The 18815-nt window shown below is 45.2% G+C and overlaps 1 protein-coding gene across 2 annotated transcripts in view; it reads left to right on the top strand.

Moving 5' to 3' along the window:
• The first annotated feature begins 823 nt into the window (after nucleotides 1-823).
• STARD13 (StAR related lipid transfer domain containing 13) overlaps nucleotides 824-18815 on the top strand; it is a 157960-nt gene continuing 139968 nt past the window's right edge. Inside the window, exon 1 of one of the 2 annotated variants that reach the window (XM_048494206.1) lies at nucleotides 824-1161. In XM_048494206.1, coding sequence (XP_048350163.1) covers nucleotides 1035-1161 — 127 coding nt within the window. In that variant the 5' untranslated portion in view covers nucleotides 824-1034. The remainder of the gene's footprint in view (nucleotides 1162-18815) is intronic. The other variant, XM_048494202.1, reaches the window with a different exon arrangement.

The following is an 18815-nucleotide window of genomic DNA, read 5'->3' as shown; positions in this document are numbered from 1 at the left end:
ACAAAAGTTTGGAGCTGTCAAACTAGTGTAAAGCATCCTCAAGCCTCGCTTGCCCTATTTGTGCACATTTATTTATTTCTTGAATTTTTTGCCTCTCTTCTCTGTTGCAACAGGCTCAGAGACGCTTACACGTTTTAAATAAAACCAGAGCAGCCAATAAAACCAAAGGGAGGCATCTTTAAAACGAACGTGCATTTCAGCATGAAGACTTTCAATGGTTGTTACAGAAGATGTGGGAAATGCCAAAACCTCTTCTAGGGACAGATGTGAAAAAGCCCCAAATAGCTTTCATGTTGGAACTTGTTGGACCAACAGCACAGACTTTGCTACAAGTGACTTTGAAAACAAACACATGCTCTTCTGGCATCCTAAACTTGACTGCAGCCTCTGCGTGTCTTTCCTGCGGTCCGCCCTGGCGGCGTCCTACCTGACCCTCCCGGGCTCTTGGCATAGCATTTCCGGGGCTGCCTGCTTCCCAGATGTTCCTTAAAGCCCAAGATTTTTTTTAAAAGAAACTAAAAAGGATCACCCGGGAAAGGGGGTTTTCCTCGAGGGGCTGTAGCCAAACCAACGCCCCCCCCCCCCCTCGCCAATTTCCCGCACCTCGAAGGCCACCCGCCTCACTTTCCAACAAATCTACAGGAAGGTCGAGCTCCTCCGCGTGGAAGCGACTGACGAGGAGGCCCCCCGGGCGCCCCAGCGACGACCCTCCCGGGGGCGGCTTCCGCGAGGGGACTTGGCAGGAGGCGACCGCCGAGAGCAGATCTCCTCTCCGGGGGCGGAGGGAGGAGGAGGAGGGGGCAGGAGAGCGAGCGAGCGAGCGAGTGAGCAGCGCCTCCAGGGCTCGGGACGGCCCCGCCGCCGGAGGGAGGGCGCGATCCGGCGCTGCTTCTGCTTTTGGGCCAGCGGCTGCGGGGCTTCCCCGGCAGCCGGTCCATGTGGCTGAGCGCCTCCGGGACGCTCCCGCCGCCGCCGCTGCTGCTGCTGAGCCCGCGAGCCCGGCGCCGGCGGCATGCCAAGCGGACGCCGCCGGGATGAGCTGCAAGCGCCGGTCCGCGAAGAAGCCGCAGCTGCGGAGGTCCTTCAGCGAGCAGCTCCGCGACTCCACGGCCAAAGCCTGGGATCTGCTCTGGAAGAACGTCCGCGAGAGGCGGCTGGCAGGTCAGTCGGCTCCGCGCCTCGTCCTCCCCCCGGGGCTGCCTGTGTCCCCGTCGATGTTCACGTTGCCTTCCTCCTTCTTCGCAAGTGGGCGTTTCGGTTTCCCGACCCTGTCAAGCGGGGGGCACCGGCTGCATCATGCCTCCTGCCGTCGGTCTGGCTTCGCAGGCAGCAGCGGCGCCCGGGAGGTCTCGGTGTTGCCTGGCGTCTTGGGGAGCTGGGCTTGATCCCACTGTAGGGATGGGGGTGGGGCCAGGCTGGTGCTGGGATGTGGTGAAACCCATTGGCAGGTTGAAAGTTGGCAGGGGCAAGCTGGCCCCCATAAGGCAGGCAAGACTGGAGGCGGGCAGACCCTGGCCTGAGCTGTGCCATTAAGATTGAAAAGAGACTTTGCAAGTTTCCTTGAGGGCCTTGTCCATCCAGACTGCTGAATGCTGGAGCTGCATTCAGGAAAGCAGATTGGGCCTGGATTCACTAAATCATCCTATGTCCCTGATCAGGATAAAGGGCCTTTGCTCTGACTCTGAGTAAGACATCTCTCTGTTTCCTCAGGGCACTGTTTTGTGAAACTGTGCATTTAACACTCGCCTGCTTTACTAGGTCTGTGGGCCAGACTTAACTAGAGTTTATAAGCATCCTACATCCATTTCTGCATCCCCAGTTTTGGACGCATATTGTGTCCCGATTAATGGACGTCGCACAGTCAGTGAGACACTGGGCCATTTCCACACTGTTTATTTGCCCTGGGTTCAGGCTGTCGGGAAGCAGGGTTTTTTTCCCTGCAACAAGGCAGGATCAGGTGCATTTGTGCATCTCGCAGAGGTTGCCCAGTTTTCCCTTGATCTTTCTCAAACTTGTGCTGCTGTGAAGTTTTGGGGAAGATCACTTTAAAGCCTATATGGCCTGCCATCCCATCCGTATGGCAGCCATTTTTCCTGATTGGCCCCTATGGCGGGCATTTCCTCTTCTTGTGACCAGGTTTTTTAAATTGGCAATAGAATATTGTTATATTGAAGTGGATGTGATCATAATCTGTGTACCAGGTTCAGTGAATCCCCAGTTTCCATTTAAAACAAGGGAGGGGGCGGTTATTACAGAGGTATGAAGGGGAAATCCTATCTCCACATTAAAGGGGCTAGAAACTTACTTTTCCAAAAAAAAGAGAGAAGAAACTCAGAATTCAGAGAACTAGATACAGTGGAACCTCGGTTTTCATCGGTTTCAATTTTCGTCGATTTTTTTAGTGAAAAATTTGTCTCGATTTTCATCGATTTGCTTCAGTTTTCATCAATTTGCAGTAAAGTGCAGGGGTTTGTGGAGAAAAATCACCCGGACAAAGCTGTTGCAGGCTGTGTCTGCAACTTGTTTAATGACAATGTGTTGCCCCATTTCAGACAAATCTTAAAGAGGCGTCAGAAACAGACCTCTTTGGACAGCTTTCTGGTGCGACATTGGTCCACTGGCTCTGAAGCTGGTCCTAGTGTTATTGTTTGTTACTGTTTTCAGCATTAAACACTATGTTTATTCACCCAAAAATGTGTTTTGGGTATGTTTTTTGGAGTTCCTGGAATGAATTAATTGGATTTACATTGATTCCTATGGAAAAGTTTGCCTCAGTTTTCATCGGTTTCGGTTTTCATCGATTCTTTTCAGATGGATTACCAACGAAAACCGAGGTTCCACTGTACACAAATTATGTGATGACATTAGATTACTATAGTTCAATGGGCAGCCATAGTACTGTATCCACCGTCACAACAAGGAAACCAGGAGAATTTTATGTTGCTATGCATTGTAAATTTGGAGGCCTTGTGTGAATTGATATTAGCATACAGTTTATGTGACAGTGTACAGTAGGAGCTTCCAAAGTTTTGGTTTCCAATGCCTTGTCCCGTCCCCCCATTAGGTGAGGTTCTTTGTTAGTCTCACTTTCACTCCCACAAGGACAGAAACCTACTGTATTCTTTGCAGTGCATTCTGATTGGCCAACAAAGGTTTAAAACAAAATCTTCCATCATTCCAGAGTTCCTTGACCCATCATGTCCACTATGGTGACCCAGCTAAAGACCCTAACCTGAATCTGTGTACAATTAGGAAAGTAAATGCCACAGTTATGCTTGCGCACTCATAGATGGCAGATGTAGTGTACCATGGAATGCGCTTGCTTAGGAGCACTGTCTGTGTGGCCATATTCCTATAAGACTCTCCATATATCTGTGCAATGTGCAGCTAGTCTCTTTGTGTGTGCTTTTCTAAGCTATTTTTAAACACATTGCTTCAGCTCACAATCATGTCCCCTGAGCAGGTTTCTGTCTGACCTTCCATCTGAACTGCTTTTTCTTAGCTCCTTAAAATGTTGTGAGCTTCTGTCTTTGCCAGCTTCTCAATTATTGATCTCCATTTCATTTCAAATTAGTAGACCATGAAGGAGCAAAAGAGGCAGTTCTAGACAAGCAGCTTCAGAAGGGGGAAGGAACGTTTCTTCTTCCAGGATGTGCTGTTGGTATTCACTTGGTGGCCCAACTGAATTCAGTTGTATTCAGTTGGTGGCCCAGCATGGCTGAGATGTTCCCAGATGGGGTGGATTGGCCATTAAGGCCACCTGAAAAAGTGCCCGTGGGCTAATGGCCTGGGGGTCCATCTCCCCTCCCCTGTTGCCACTGCTAAGGCAAGTCAGTGGATGTTATTTTTTTTACTTCATTTATATCCTTTCTTTCATTTACCTCTCACCTTTCACTGCTTCTGTGGTAAGCCAGCTGGTCCAACTTCACGCAGAGCAGCTGGGCAAGAAGGCAACCACCATTACAAAGTGCTGCCCAGGCCCCATGCAGGCTAGGTAAGCAGTGTTTTAATTGATAATCAATCTACCAGTCTGGTATTGTGGCTAGAGTACAGAGCTAGGATTTGGGAGACCCAGGATGGAATATCCATTTTGCTGTTCGTTTGCTGGCCTTGTCACACACTCTCAGCTTAATTTACCTTACAGGGTTGTTGTGTGGGTACAGTGAAGGACAGGAGAGTGATGGTCCCCATTGGAGAGAAACGTGAGATATAAATGAAGTAAATACATAATTTGTTGGGAAGAAATTACGGTGATGGCTGGAGGTATCCTAATTATGTATAATGAAGGAAGCTGGTTGTGATGCTGATTTTGATAACACATAGGACACTGGTGGGGTTGCTGCTGGAACTTTTCGTTGCTTTCAACCCAGGAGTCTGCATTAAACAATGTTTACAAAAGTCAGAGGCAAAATGAGTTGTGCAAATTAATCGTTATAGCTTGAGGAAAATGAAATTGATGGTTCCTGACATCCATCTGGGGCCTGGTGATCTTCCCAGAATTACACTACACAGGTGAGTTCCCTTGGACAAAAAGGCTGCTTTGGAGGATGGACTCTGCGACATTATACCCTAATGATGTCCTTGAATGAGCAAAAGCCTTGCATGGTCTGCCAGAAGGCTACAGGCAATTCCTTGAAGTTGCTTATGAAGGACTCAAGGCTGTTGGCCAAGTTTCTTGGACTACTGGACTACTGACATACTGGGATGCTGTGATTCACATTTTATAGTAATGGGAACAATACCATTCATAGGGTTAAAGACTAATTTGACCAGATAGTTGAGCTAACTGACCGTAATAAGTTTCCTTTGTATTTTTATGTTATAATTCTTTCTGTTTATATTAATCAGGTAGTCAGTAGCCTTGCATCTTTCCGACTCTTATAATTCTTAGCAAGTAGATACTAAATATTGTATTTATTTCTGGCTTGTTCTCAGCTGCTTGTCTTTTTTTATTACATCAACAGCTGCCAAACTTTTAAAAAAGAAGTTGATCTCCCCTGCTCCCTATGAATCCTTGAGTGACAGACTTGTCACACTTCATTGTAAAACTGTGATTGAAGCTATTTCCACATGGCAGAACTTAAAGTAGCTCTTATGTTTTCTGCATCTCTTCTTATTGCCTAATTTTGTCCTTTGGGAAGTTCTTGCCACTTACCACTTCTAGATGTCCACAAATGTATATCTGTAGAACACCTAATGTGCATTTAATAATCTAGAAACAACTTTAAAATGACCAGAGAACTTTTTGTATAGGTATTATTAACATGACTATACATTCAACTAGAATTCACATCAGGAAATCTGTAAACAAGTTTTAAAGGGTTTTATTTTAAATTAGCAACTGCAATGGACCCAGTTTGAACTGGGGCTATCTTACGAGGTAAGGTTTTATAGGCATAAAAGTGGGATAAACAATTATTTAGCTTGTGGTGGTGGGTTTTCCGGGTTGGGTAGCCGTGGTTTGGTAGATCTTGTTCCTAATGTTTTGCCTGCATCTGTGGCTGGCATCTTCAGAGGTGTATCACAGAAGGCGCCGCTTTGCAAAAACCTCGCTAGTTTAGCAAGGTTTAAAGCGGCGCCTTCGTACCGTGATGCAGCAGCGACTCCTGCAATGCTGTGAGGCTGCGATGCAGCAGTGGCCCTTTCCCCACTCACCTTTGCCCGAGGGTTGCTGCGGGCAATTCCTGGAGCGCGTCCCTGCTTCCCCACGACCCCGCGCCAGAAATTCCGCGCGTCGAGGGGGCGCGAGAGAAGCAGCGTCGGGGCAGCTGCGTTCTCGCCGCCCCTGAAGTGGGGAAGGCAGCTGAACCCCGCGCTACTTGAGGAGAGGGGCTTAAGGAAAGTGGGGAAAGGGCCAGTGACTCCTGTGTGAACAGCTTCCTAGGGACGGCATGTTTTCTGTCCCTAGGACACTGTTATTTGGCCGTGCGGAAACGGCCTGATTCACAAATGGTTACAAATTAGATAGGTTATGGTCCTGTTTGCTATAGCCTGATTTCTAAAAGGGTTGTTAGATTGTATGTTTATTATGGAGATTGTCAAGATTAGAAAGAAAATAGGGATCAATCTTTTTAGACATTCAAGATTGGCATTTGATCCTTGGTACTGCTACTAGTTGCTAAACTCTTCCAGGACCATTAAGTAACTTCTAGGGTTTTTGCTTGGCTTCTTCTTATTAATCTCAACTTCCTGCACTTTCCTCATGCTAAATGTTGCGTCCCTGATTTTATATACCTGGAGTCTTTTCTTCTCTTTCTTGCCTTCCCTGCTCCCTAATCATTCAAATTCTGATTTCCTGCTTCTTCTCAGTTGGTATTTTGCTTTCTTTCTGAGACTTAATCTCCATTTGCCTCTGTCTGCCACCTGCAAATACAGCCTGGATTCTGCTCCAGACTGCTTGGTGTTGGGTTTCAGTTCCCCCTCCTGAATTCGGTTCCCCCTCTTGAAGTCTGGTATCTCTCTTGAGCTTTGATACTTGGTCTTGATCTCAGACATGGCTTTGAATTCTGTTATGGTTCCAGTTGCTTGATAAGGTTTTGCATCAGTCATGCTTCCATGACCTGGCTTATAATAAAAAACAAACGCTGGAGTAAGTTAGCAGAAAGCAGAGGAGCTTGGAACAATAATATGTGCTATGAATTGTTGTGACATTGTTCTGTAATGAGTAGGCTTTTTGGTTGGAATGGGGTAAGGTTTCAAGAGGTCTGTTGGATTCTACTCAGGGCCCAACCAAAAATGGCAATAGGAGACCCATGATTACATCTTGTGCAGCTTTTAAAAAAAATCTAAAAGAAGCCATGGAGAGGCATTAGAAAGATTACAAGGATGTTTAACCCTTTCCCACTGTGTCTTTTTACCAATTTAAATTGCCCATGCACACATACACACTCTAGGCTTGCTGTTTTCTACATGGATCAAAATATAATACCTGGGGTTTATTTCCTATGGAGCAAATGGAGGTTCAGAGGTGGTGGCTGTTTAAATTGTGAAAGCTCAGGGGGTAATGTTAACACCTATGCATTGCTATTCCCAATGCAGTGGGATTCTCCCTGTGGCTGCTTGTAACTGGTAGGTCTTACTGGATTCAGGGCAGTAGTAGCAGTATGTGTCATAAGAACATAAGAACAAGCCAGCTGGATCAGACCAGAGTCCATCTTGTCCAGCTCTCTGCTGCTCGCAGTAGCCCACCAGGTGCCATTGGGAGCTCACATGCAGGATGTGAAAGCAATGGCCTTCTGCGGCTGTTGCTCCCAAGCACCTGGTCTGTTAAGGCATTTGCGATCTCATATCAAAGAGGATCAAGATTGGTAGCCATAAATCAACTTCTCCTCCATAAATCTGTCCAAGCCCCTTTTAAAGCTATCCAGGTTAGTGGCCATCACTCCTCTCTGCTGGTTCCAGAGACTGGAAGTCCATTTCCCACTTCATCCATTTCGCTACAAGCCTCTGTAATACCCAGGAGTGAGCAAGGTTCTAGACTTCGTTTGGTTTTGGGGATACTTTTCATTTGAAGATTGGCACAGATCTTGTAGATCTCAATTAACTGATATTTTTTTCTTTACTAAATAGTGTATAATTAAGCAGAGAATTATCTGTTATTGTGCTGTTCTCACAACGTAATATTAGCATTTTATAAAAACGCAGAAGATGGGTTAGTCTCACCTTATCTAATTGTGCCTCAGATTGGGTTTTTAAACAACTCGTCAAGAAAGCTTGTACTTCGGGTGCTTCTTTTTGTGTTCCGAGACACAAAAAATGCAAAGGGGTGGGGGGAGAATCTGATCAAAGGAACCCTGCATAGTTTACAGAGCAATTATATACAGTTACAGCCTTCTAAGATTCTGGCTTCAACGGACTTATTAACAGTTTAGTTTTGCACAGTTGACAGTGTAATCCTAAACACAATTACAAGCTTTTATGGCTGTTGACTTCAATGGATTTAAAGAGGTATATCTCTGTTTAGGATTGCACTGTAAGTCCCTAGCAAAAGAGTGATATCCTTCACTGTTGGCTTTGTGAACAAGCTGTGCATATTTGTTGACTCTTCCATTGGTAAACAGCTAGATAGTTTAAAAGTCAATAAAATAACCTCTGATTGGAAAATGGAAACACTGTGCTACCACCTTCAGTTTGCTCAAGGAATCAGAAATTAAACTCACAACCTGAGGGTCTTAGCACTGCCTGTTTCACAAATATTATGAAAATAATAATGAATACTAAGTACTGCTTATTTTATAATTCCAAGTTTTCACACATGCCACCTTCATTCATGTCTTCAGAAAGTGCATTTATGAAAGAACCAAAATACATGACAGATTGTACACATTTAATTAGTTAAAAGCCAGGTAACCAGTTTAAAGATATTTATTCAGCTTGAAGTAGTTCCATTGGTTAACAAAAAGATGGTGTGACTTTCGTTCATTTGATGCGTCTGGGTTCTGATCTAATTGTACTGTCATTGTGAGATAGGTTTTCTACTTTTTTTGGAACTGAAGATCATGTAACCTTGAGTAAGTATTAGCTAAACCATTCAAATTTTGAATATTTTGAAAAGATATTTGAGAGTGAAGCCTATTTTCAGAAGGGAACATGAGAACTGCATACCCTAAGCATGCTATTTATCATAATGAACTTTGAGTACATGCCCTCCTACATACTGTACACAATTATGTCTCAAGGAAGTGAACCAAAGATATTATAAATGATCTGTTTTCCCCACTGAGCGCTGCGGAGTTAAGATGACTACTGACTCTGATTAACTTTGATGGAAGTTTAATGTGCATATTCTCCATCACATGAGTGGGAAAAAGAATTCCTCCTTTGTCAAAGACAGAACTTCTGAAAGGGTCTCATTATGTAATCCTGGGTGATTCTGGGAAGAAAAAGATTACTTATGATTACTCCTTTCATGAGGACAGCCAGAACAGTTCTGTGAGAAGTTCAATCCTATCAAAATTGTCCCACTTGCCAAAAGGTCAGTGATTAATTACATGCCACAGATATTTGTGTATATGATGCGATGAAATAAAAATGCGCAACCACTTCTTGAATTCATGTTCTAAGAAAGATGATGGAAACTGACAAGGTTTTAAAAGAAGATAAGGAAGATTTTAAAGGCTTGAAATAAACAGCCGTGAGCAGGGATGTTCCATGTCACAGTCAGGATTACAGTTTAGCCTGCGAGAGGGCAGCTGTTGATGCAGCCCTGCATTTCCTGAGATGGTTCGCATCAAATGCAGCCCTCCAGCCATGAATAAACGCCTTGTTTTTGCTGCCCCTTGATAGTGCAGCACCTGGCAAGCCACGACACATGGCTGGCTGGCGATGTTTGACTATGTTCACTGCCATCTGTGCAGGCTGGCATCAATCAGTGGGAAGAAGGATTTGTTTTCTAGCCACGGTAGCAGTTAGGTAGTAAATTAACAAGGGAGTTTTAGAAACCTGTGTTTGAATATCCCTATGCTCCAATTTACCTAGAAACAAAGGGCAGTTATTACTTTCTGTGCTTGTTTTTGCTATTTTTGCCTTTCAGATATGTGCGGTGGCCATATCTAGGTAGGGAAATACATGGAGATTTTGGAGGTTGGAGCCTGGGAGGGCAGGGTTTGGAGACAGAAAGGACAGAAAGAAGGGTATGATGCCATAGAGTCTACCCTCCAAAACAGCCATTTCCTCCTGGGGAACTTACCTCTATTGTAATAGTGGGCAATCTCCAGGGATGTGTTGTTCAAAAAATTAATATGAGCAGCTGCCATTGTTATTCTTCAGGATTCAGCTCTTACCCTGGCAACTAAAAAAATTCAATGTCTGAGTGGATATCTGTATATATCTTGTCTCTAGATCAATACCATACAGTGCACTCCTTGCTACTTTATATACCACAGCAGAAGAAGTATATTTTGAACAGTTGGTAATGTGTTGTAGGCACAGTGCTAATACCTTCCGTTTTTTATTTCATCTTTGTCTCCTTTGTTTGGAAAAGACTGCATGAAAGATGGAGAAGTCCAAGGAGCTGCATAGAAAAACCACAGTCCTGTGGGAAAGCAGCAAAAAACAAATTTTAATAACTTCCAAGCCCCAAGGCAAATTGCTTGTGTGTAAGTGACCACTACCTGTCTCAATAAAAAGCTACATTTCACATACTACCTTGCCATCATAGTGATAATCAAAGACTGTCAGTGCATAATCAGTGTGCCTTTAGTCATAGAAGGGGCATGATGCATTAACACTGAAATAGGAAGAACATTCCGCACACTAGCATCTTCCCCCAAAATGTTTCCTGTCTTGGATTCTGTATGAATTGCTGACAAAACTATAGTTTTCTGATTTTGCTGACAAAACTCTGTATGAATTGCTGACAAAACTATAGTTTTCTGATTTTGCTGACAAAACTCTGTATGAATTGCTGACAAAAATCTGATTTTATGAAGGTTGCCAACAAATACATCCATCCCTTACTCAACCACTCAGCAAACATGGCATAGTGGTTAAGAGCAGATGGATTCTAATCTGGAGAACTGGGTTTGATTTCCCACTCCTCCACCTGAGGCTTATCTGGTGAACCAGATGTGTTTCCGCACTCCTACATTCCTGCTGAGTGATCTTGGGCTAGTCACAGTTCTTTGGAACTCTCTTAGCTCCACCTATCTCACAAAGTGTCTGTTGTGGGGAGAGCAGGAGAAAGGAGCTTGTAAGCCACCTTGAGTCTCCTTAAAGGAGAGAAAGGTGGCATATAAACCCAAACTACTACTCCTCTTCTCCTTCTCCTTCTTCTTCTTCAACATCGTCATTCGGCCCCTTTTGTTCAGTCTTGTTCTGTGCTTGATCATCCACTTTGGCCTCTCCTATGTTTCCGAGCCTGGAAATCAAAGATCCCTTGTATTTGAACTGGGTATCTGACTGTTATCCTTTCTCACATCAAAGGTTATGGATTTTTTTTTTGTTTGCTTAATGTTTTTTTGTGACTTCACAGTACAGGAGCTGTGTGGCTATCTGAGCTCCTTATTGACATCCAGTTTTGGTCTCTGCTTTGCTTCCCTTTGGACTGTTTGCTGTCTAGATGATTGGCTACCTGCCTGGAGATTTGAACATCCATTTGGACCTGTATGGATGGGAAGCAGTAGCCATGTCTGTGTCATCTCTTGTTGTTCATTTTTGACGTCTTGCCTGTTTCTTAAGTGGAGCAACTTGCACAATGTTGGGATGCCTGGAATGACAGTCTCTTTACACTGGTTTCTGGCATTGGGTGTTATTGTTGAAAGCTTGGTATTATTTAGACTAGTTGAGTTTCCTAATTCCCCACTCCAGATGTTTGTCCCATTTCCTTAGATACTTTTATTTCTACTTGCCCTCTATTCATGTCTTAGTGTTCCTTTCAAGCTGGCAGAAGCAACTTAACCCTTTGATACCTATCCCTTGTAATGTGCCAAAATTATGGCATTCCTTAAACTGGTTTGGGAACCTAAGTCAGCAGTTCATAAAAGCGATTTGGTGGAAGGAAGATACTTCATTCTGTTCAGATTATTTTATTGTGGATTTGAACCCTTATTGGAAAGTGGGGCATGTCCATATAGTATTCATGTATTGTCTGATTACAGACAGTAACAGGCAACTAGTTTCTCAAGCTGAAAGAACAAAACCTTCTTTGTCTTTTAAATCAGTGTGGCAAAGACCATTTTGGAGTAAATGAATACTGTGTACAGCTGGTGAAAAGGCTTCAACAATATATAATCATGGAAAGGGTGAGGTTTGTGAAATGATCCTTGCTATGAGAACTGAGGATGTTACTAGTATGTCCTTATTTTCATCTGTGGAATGTTGGCACATATGCAGACCTCTGACATGCAGAGTCTACCAAAGTTTTCAGTGAGTTTTTGGTTATTTTATTTTGTGTATTTTATCTTTGTTCCGTCTCTGCCCTTAATTTAGGCTACAAAGGTGTGTTCCAGATTTTTGGAAGTTTAGCAAAGTGAGAATACAGAGGTAAATAAAGAACACCACTAATACCAAGTAATGTTACACTCTTCTAAAGCTATTTGCATGAATAACTTGGAAACACTGCAAATGTCTGTATATTTCGATTCATATAAGGACTCTGTCTTATTCATATAAGGACACTGTCTACATTAGTGTAAAAATATATTTAATGGGTACATAAGCAGTGTGCCAGAATATGTGGAGGGAGGAATGTATATATGAAAATACAAGGAAAAAATATTTTAAATATGTTCACTGTATGCATTGCCAGAATTCACTCAGTCACACATCATTTTGAGGTACTGTAAATTACCAGCTATGTTTGTATAGTTTGGACATGGATTTTTATGTCTGCTGGTATAGGGAGACTAAACACTAAATCTAGACAAGAAGTTTATAACTCATGGCATATTCCTCAAGCACCTTTCAGGAAGGAGCTAACTCAGATGTGCTGTACGTTCATTCATATCTCTGTGATCACATTAAGTGCAAGAGGATGAGTCAGAATATATTTACATACAAATTATTTGCATTTCTACAGTTCTTTCTGCATAGTTACCAAGACTTCAGAACTCAACAATTATATTTTGTTCTTGAAACAAACTGGGGCTACAATGCGTTCAGAATATATTTGGGAACAGAGCCTGAGGAAGGCAGGGGTTTGAGAAGGGGAGGGGCCTTAGCTGGATGTAGTTTTCCAGGGGAAATGATCACTTTGGAAACTTTACTAATATGGTTGCTAGTTCTGGTTTGGGAAATACCTGGAACCAATGACGAAGGGAAGGGAAACTGCGCCCGGGGCATGAACTGCCCATGTGCCTTGCCCCGAAACACCCCCAATATGCCCTGTTCCCCACCTTGCCCCCGTCCCCGATATATGACTACAATGATGGTGCCTGGGGCGAGCCACTCGAGATGTTCCCACTGCAGCTACACCCCTGCCTGGAACTTTGGGGAATTTTCTGACAAGAGCCTGAGGTTTGGGGACAATTGAAAATTGTCATTTTCTCTATGTGAACTGCTCTTTGTTACCTGGAGACCAGTTGCAATCCCAGGAGATCTCCAGCCACTGTCTGGAGGCTGGCAACCGTACTTACTAATATTGAACAGGCTACAATATTTTCAGGACATATGTACATTCTGATGTATCTCTGTATGCTTTTCCTATAACATACACTTTATTCTTTTATTTCTACAACGCTATCCAGTTGTGGGGAGGGCTTCAGCAGCCAGGATGGTGCGATGAAGGCCAGAGGCATACCAGGGTGTCTGGGGGGGGGGGGGGACTTGTGACCCAAACACCACTCACCTTTGTCACATGGGGGATGCATTTGGCTGCCCACCTCCTCCCCCACCAGGAACAAGGCTGATGGGTTGCAGGTCACGTGTTGGCATTCCCTTCCTTTCCCTCCCTTCCCACCGCCCACAAGGATGTCAGGAGCCTTAAGGCCACCAGGTTGAGGCTCGACCTGGCAGCCTTGTGCCCCATGAGTTCTCTACCTGTGGGGCAGCCAGACGTCAGTGTTCTAGCTCTCTCTGCTGGCGTGAGTGCTCCTTATGACAGCAGAGGGGGCAAACATGTCAGCACGGCCCTCCACTACTCCCAAATTCCATTATTATTAAAAAGATATGCAAGCCATGATTAAGAATATAAGAAAGAGCCTGCTGGATCAGACCAGAGTCCATCTAGTCCAGCACTCTGCTACTCGCAGTGGCCCACCAGGTGCCTTTGGGAGCTCACATGCAGGATGTGAAAGCAATGGCCTCCTGCTGCTGCTGCTCCTGAGCACCTGATTCTTGGACAAAGATGGATCACTCTCATACTATCCACATGTATCCCAAGCATAGTATGAAAACAAATCATATGGCTGCTGCACTCCATGGTCCAGGACTGAGTGGTTACGGCTCCCAAGTCTTCCTGTCTCAATGGCTTTGCTAGAGTTCAGCCAGACACCACAGTTAGTTCTAACCATGGTTGTTGTCAGCTCCTCTCAGAGGTCCAGAGAAGCCTGGGCTGCTTTCAGCATTTGAGGCACTTGGGTTGATTCCACACTTGCGTTATCGACCTAAGTTCGAGCTGCGTTCGACCTAAGTGCTCCGCACAACCATTGGGATCGACGTGGTTTAGTCCCAGCTTCATCCAGTGTAACGGTCAAATTTCCGACTCCAGTTGGGAACTACTACTTTTTCGGGGAACCACGCTCGAACTCAGCTCGATTCCAGTAAAGTGCGGAATCTCTGGCGCCAAAAGTCCCCCGTTCAGCCAATCACAGCTGAGTGTTTCGGGCATGCATAGAGCTGGAGAACCACCGCAGCGAAAAGCGTGCCAAATTTCTGACAAGAGGCGGTAGCTATGCAAATCTCGCCCTCATCTGTACGGCGCTTTGTCGCGTCGCCTCTGCGTAGCTTCTACGTAGGTTTTTTTTTAAAAAAAAGGGAAACGCAGGGTCGTGTTTCCCGCCGTAGAACAGTAGCCAATCGGAACGGAGTGGTGAAGAGGCACTGGATGATCCCGCCCTCCGAGCTGGGATCAAGCTGGTTGCAGTGGGGAACAACAATGGCTTCGACCTAGGTCAGTACCCTTCTCAGGGAACTGGGTCGAACCTATTTTACTCGTGTGCGGAATCGCCCTTGGTAAAAGCTATTAAAAATGGAAAGGATGGCACATGATGTGCATCAGTGGTATACAGCCAAAGGGACCGGGGGGGGCGCAATGCCCCAGGTGGAGCAGTGGCGGTAGCATGGCCAGGGCGTGGCAGGGGCATTCCAGGGTGTGGCGGGGATGGGGTGCGCTGCAGCAGGGGCACAGGGCATGTGCATGCCCCAAGCACAGTTTCCCCTCGCTCCGCCCCTGATGTGCATAAAAACAAGTTGTGAAGCATATCAAATGAGGGCCTAGCCAAATGACCCTCGTGGTACCCTCTTTGTTAGGTACTGGTTATTGTGACTCCAGTGTGCCTTAGCATGCAAGGCATTCTGTAAAGTTTACTGTTTATGTACAGTGATCTTGCTAAAGACTCTATCAGGTATATCAGCAAAATGCTCAGATTTTTTTTCCTAATACATGATCAAGCCATTGTTATCCTTTAGTGATTTTTCCAGTCCTGTCATTGGTTCACTGCAGAGTTCACCTCAAATATGGCTTCCCATGAAGAATACTTAAGATGTTTGGGCCTTGTTTTCAGTTAATAATTAAGTCATTCTAAAGCCAATATCTGCCAAGACATATAAATAAACTATTTCAAGAGTTATAAGGTTTATAACAAGGCAAAAGCATTCTCTCATTTGGACATTAGGGGGGACACAGCTGCGTATGTTCCAGTTAAGAGATTCAGACAGATGGATTTTGACAGGTCTGTGAACTGTTCACAACCTTCTTTAACAAACGCCTCACAGCTCTCATTTCCAAACTGGGTGTGCATTCTTCAGATGCACATTTAGAGCTGTCTAAATCAAGGTGCAAGACAAGAGTTTAGAAGAACGTGTTGTGAATAATTGAGGTGTTCCCTGAAACACAGAGTGCCCAAAATGCACAATACTCAATTCTGTTTCATGTAATCAACTTTCTTCTTTAGCAGAGATGAGCCTTTAGAGAGAATGAAATGCACATCTTCTGCAGCTGGTTTCACTCTTTCTTTTCCCCTCTGGCATCTAAAATAATTTCCATCTGTAGAAATGACTGCCCATGCCACAGAGAGACAGTATGTCCCTACAATAACTTTGACTGTGTACTGCACAGGTGCAGAAACAGAACAGGGTAATACAATAAACAGGAGGTGTTAAGAGACTGTCTGGAAATAGCAGAGACAAGGGAAACAAGGAAATTGGTTCTTGATAGCAGAATGCATTTCTCAAAACAGCCTTTATCTTTCTGTTCATGCAGAAACAATGATCATGTACAAAAAAATATCCAATTTCACTCTTTCAGATATGCACACAATAGTACAAGTAAACAGCCTGAATTTAGACTATATCATGTTTTGAAATAGTTTGGAAAGCTGTTTTATACAGTTGTTTTTACTTTTTGATGGATGAGTTTTATGAGATTATATGTTTGTTGTCTAAAAGGGATACAAACCAAGAGATTATATGTTTTGTGTGTGTAAAAGGGGTGCAAAACATGTATCTGTGTACGATTAATATATCATGTGAGTCAATGAAACAAGGAGACCCAATTGAGTCAGAATATATGTTACATTCTTGGGTGGATTAGGCTAAATGTCCATCCAGATCAGCATGCAGTCTGAAATTGTAGCCAGACACAGATGCCTCTGAAAAGCTTAGTAGCAGAGCATTAGAATCCTGACATGGACGGCCTAGGGCTAGGCTATACCTTTTTCAGCATAAAGATGAGAGTGTGGTCATAGTGGTGTAGCAGGAAGTTGCATGCTTCCACTTTGTAAAAAGTACCCCCCCCTAATCCTCCCCCTCCCTGAACTCAAAGCTGCCGCCTTTTCCATCCCTGCCCATCACTGCTTTTGCCACCACAGCTGGCCCAGGACCCAGCAACTCACACAGCTGCCTCCCGGCGGCCCCTGGAGCAGCTGGGAGAGTCCCAAGCTGCCCAAGGCTGCAACACATCGACCTGGTGGCTTGCAGAGCAGCTGAGAGAACCCTGAGCCACCCGATACTGCAATGCATCAACCCAGCAACTCCCGGCGCAGCAGGGAACATCCTGGCGCCATACTGCCTCACTCCAAAGGTCTTCAGGATGCATGGGGAGGCCCAAAACCACCCACAGCAGTTTCTAAGGGAAGCAGTATTAATCTGTTATATTGCCCTGTATCTCTATGTGTATGTGCATTTTGATTAATTTCCTCTATCACTGACATGTAGGAAGCATGGAATCTAGTAACAAAGCTCTAAGGTGGAGGGGAGGGAGAGGTGTCATGCAAGGGAGGGGAGGGGAGGGAGGGGTGGCATGCAAGGGAAGGGGAGGGAGTGAAGGGTGGCATGCAAGGGAGGGAAGGAAAGGGGAGGGGGCCAACATCTGGACATGGCCCACCCTAGTGGAGGGAGGAGAGGGAGGGAGGGGTGGTATGCAAGGGGGGAGGCCCATCTGGACCATCCGACATCTGGACCTGGCCCACCCACCCTAGCGGAGGGAAGGAGAGGAGAGTTTCTAAGGGAAGCAATATTAATCTGTTATATTGCCCTGTATCTCTATGTGTATGTGCATTTTGATTAATTTCCTCTATCACTGACATGTAGGAAGCATGGAATCTAGTAACAAAGCTCTAAGGTGGAGGGGAGGGAGAGGTGTCATGCAAGGGAGGGGAGGGGAGGGAGGGGTGGCATGCAAGGGAAGGGGAGGGAGTGAAGGGTGGCATGCAAGGGAGGGAAGGAAAGGGGAGGGGGCCGACATCTGGACATGGCCCACCCACCCTAGTGGAGGGAGGAGAGGGAGGGGTGTCATGCAAGGGAGGGGAGGGGAGGGAGGGGTGGCATGCAAGGGAAGGGGAGGGAGTGAAGGGTGGCATGCAAGGGATGGAAGGAAAGGGGAGGGGGCCGACATCTGGACATGGCCCACCTACCCTAGTGGAGGGAGGAGAGGGAGGGAGGGGTGGCATGCAAGGGAGGGGAGGGGAGGGGAGAGTGGCATGTGGGCAAAGGAGGGAGCAAGGGTGGTGCATGCAAGGGAGGGAAGGAAAGGGGAGGGGGCCGACATCTGGACATGGCCCACCCACCCTAGTGGAGGGAGAAGAGGGAGGGAGGGGTGGTATGCAAGGGAGGGGAGGCCCATCTGGACCATCCGACATCTGGACCTGGCCCACCCACCCTAGCGGAGGGAAGGAGAGGGGAGTTTCTAAGGGAAGCAATATTAATCTGTTATATTGCCCTGTATCTCTATGTGTACGTGCATTTTGATTAATTTCCTCTGTCACTGACATGTAGGAAGCATGGAATCTAGTAACAAAGCTCTAAGGTGTTTTACTGTCTTTTTTCCAGGCAGAAGTCAAACAAGGAAAATACTGTTCCTTCAGTTACTCTTCCCCACCGACTGTGTTTGTTGTGTGTTTCTTGATTTGGTTGCGAAGCAGGGTTCCTCCTGTCCATTCTATACTGCCTGACAAGGCTGAATGCCAGCAGATAACCCCATATGTGTTTTCAGTAGTCTGCAGAGTACGTCCTCATGGAACATTAAAGGATTCTTTGGCCTTGAGATTACTGGGTGTGTAGGTTTGCCATCTCCAGATTGGGAAATTCCTAGAAATTTGGAGTTTGAACCTTGGAACAGTGGAGTTTGGGAGGGGATGGTTCTCAGTGTCATGGAGTTCAATGTCCAAAGCAGTCATTTTCTCCAGGGGAAAGGATCTTTGTCATCTGAAGATGAATTGCAATTCTGGAAGATCTCCTTGCCCCACCTTGAGGTTAGAAATCCTATGTGTATGCAGTCAGGTGAGCTATCTGAATTTATTTCCTTTTTTAATTCATTCCAAGAGACCAACAGCTTAAAAAAAAATCCGCTTGAACTCAGGAGACTCAGTTTGGGGAAAATGAATTGAACAGAAAGCAAATGAAATGTTGGCTCCCTGGTTGGTGAAAGGCTTAAGCGAAGCTTATTCTGTAGCAATAATTTCGCTTTTTGTATGTTCGTGAGGTAAATAGCTTCAGAATGCTGCTATGACAGCAGAACAAATGTTATCAAGTTAAGAAGTATGCACTAATCCTCATGTTGTAGTGTTCCATGGAAACTAACAAATTCAGAAGGATTATTGAACAAATTCCTGGTAAGGATAGATTTGAACATCTACAGTTAAATACTAGGTCAGCACTTCGCAGAGCTCCCAACCAAATATAGTTCATGTGATTTTGACTGCACAGCCGCTTGAAATGAC

The sequence above is a fragment of the Sphaerodactylus townsendi genome, linkage group LG04 (genome assembly GCF_021028975.2).
Source record: "Sphaerodactylus townsendi isolate TG3544 linkage group LG04, MPM_Stown_v2.3, whole genome shotgun sequence".
In the NCBI taxonomy this organism is placed as follows: domain Eukaryota; kingdom Metazoa; phylum Chordata; class Lepidosauria; order Squamata; family Sphaerodactylidae; genus Sphaerodactylus; species Sphaerodactylus townsendi.
The sequence above is the reverse complement of the archived record's forward strand: the minus strand, read 5'-3'. Positions and strand labels throughout refer to the sequence as shown.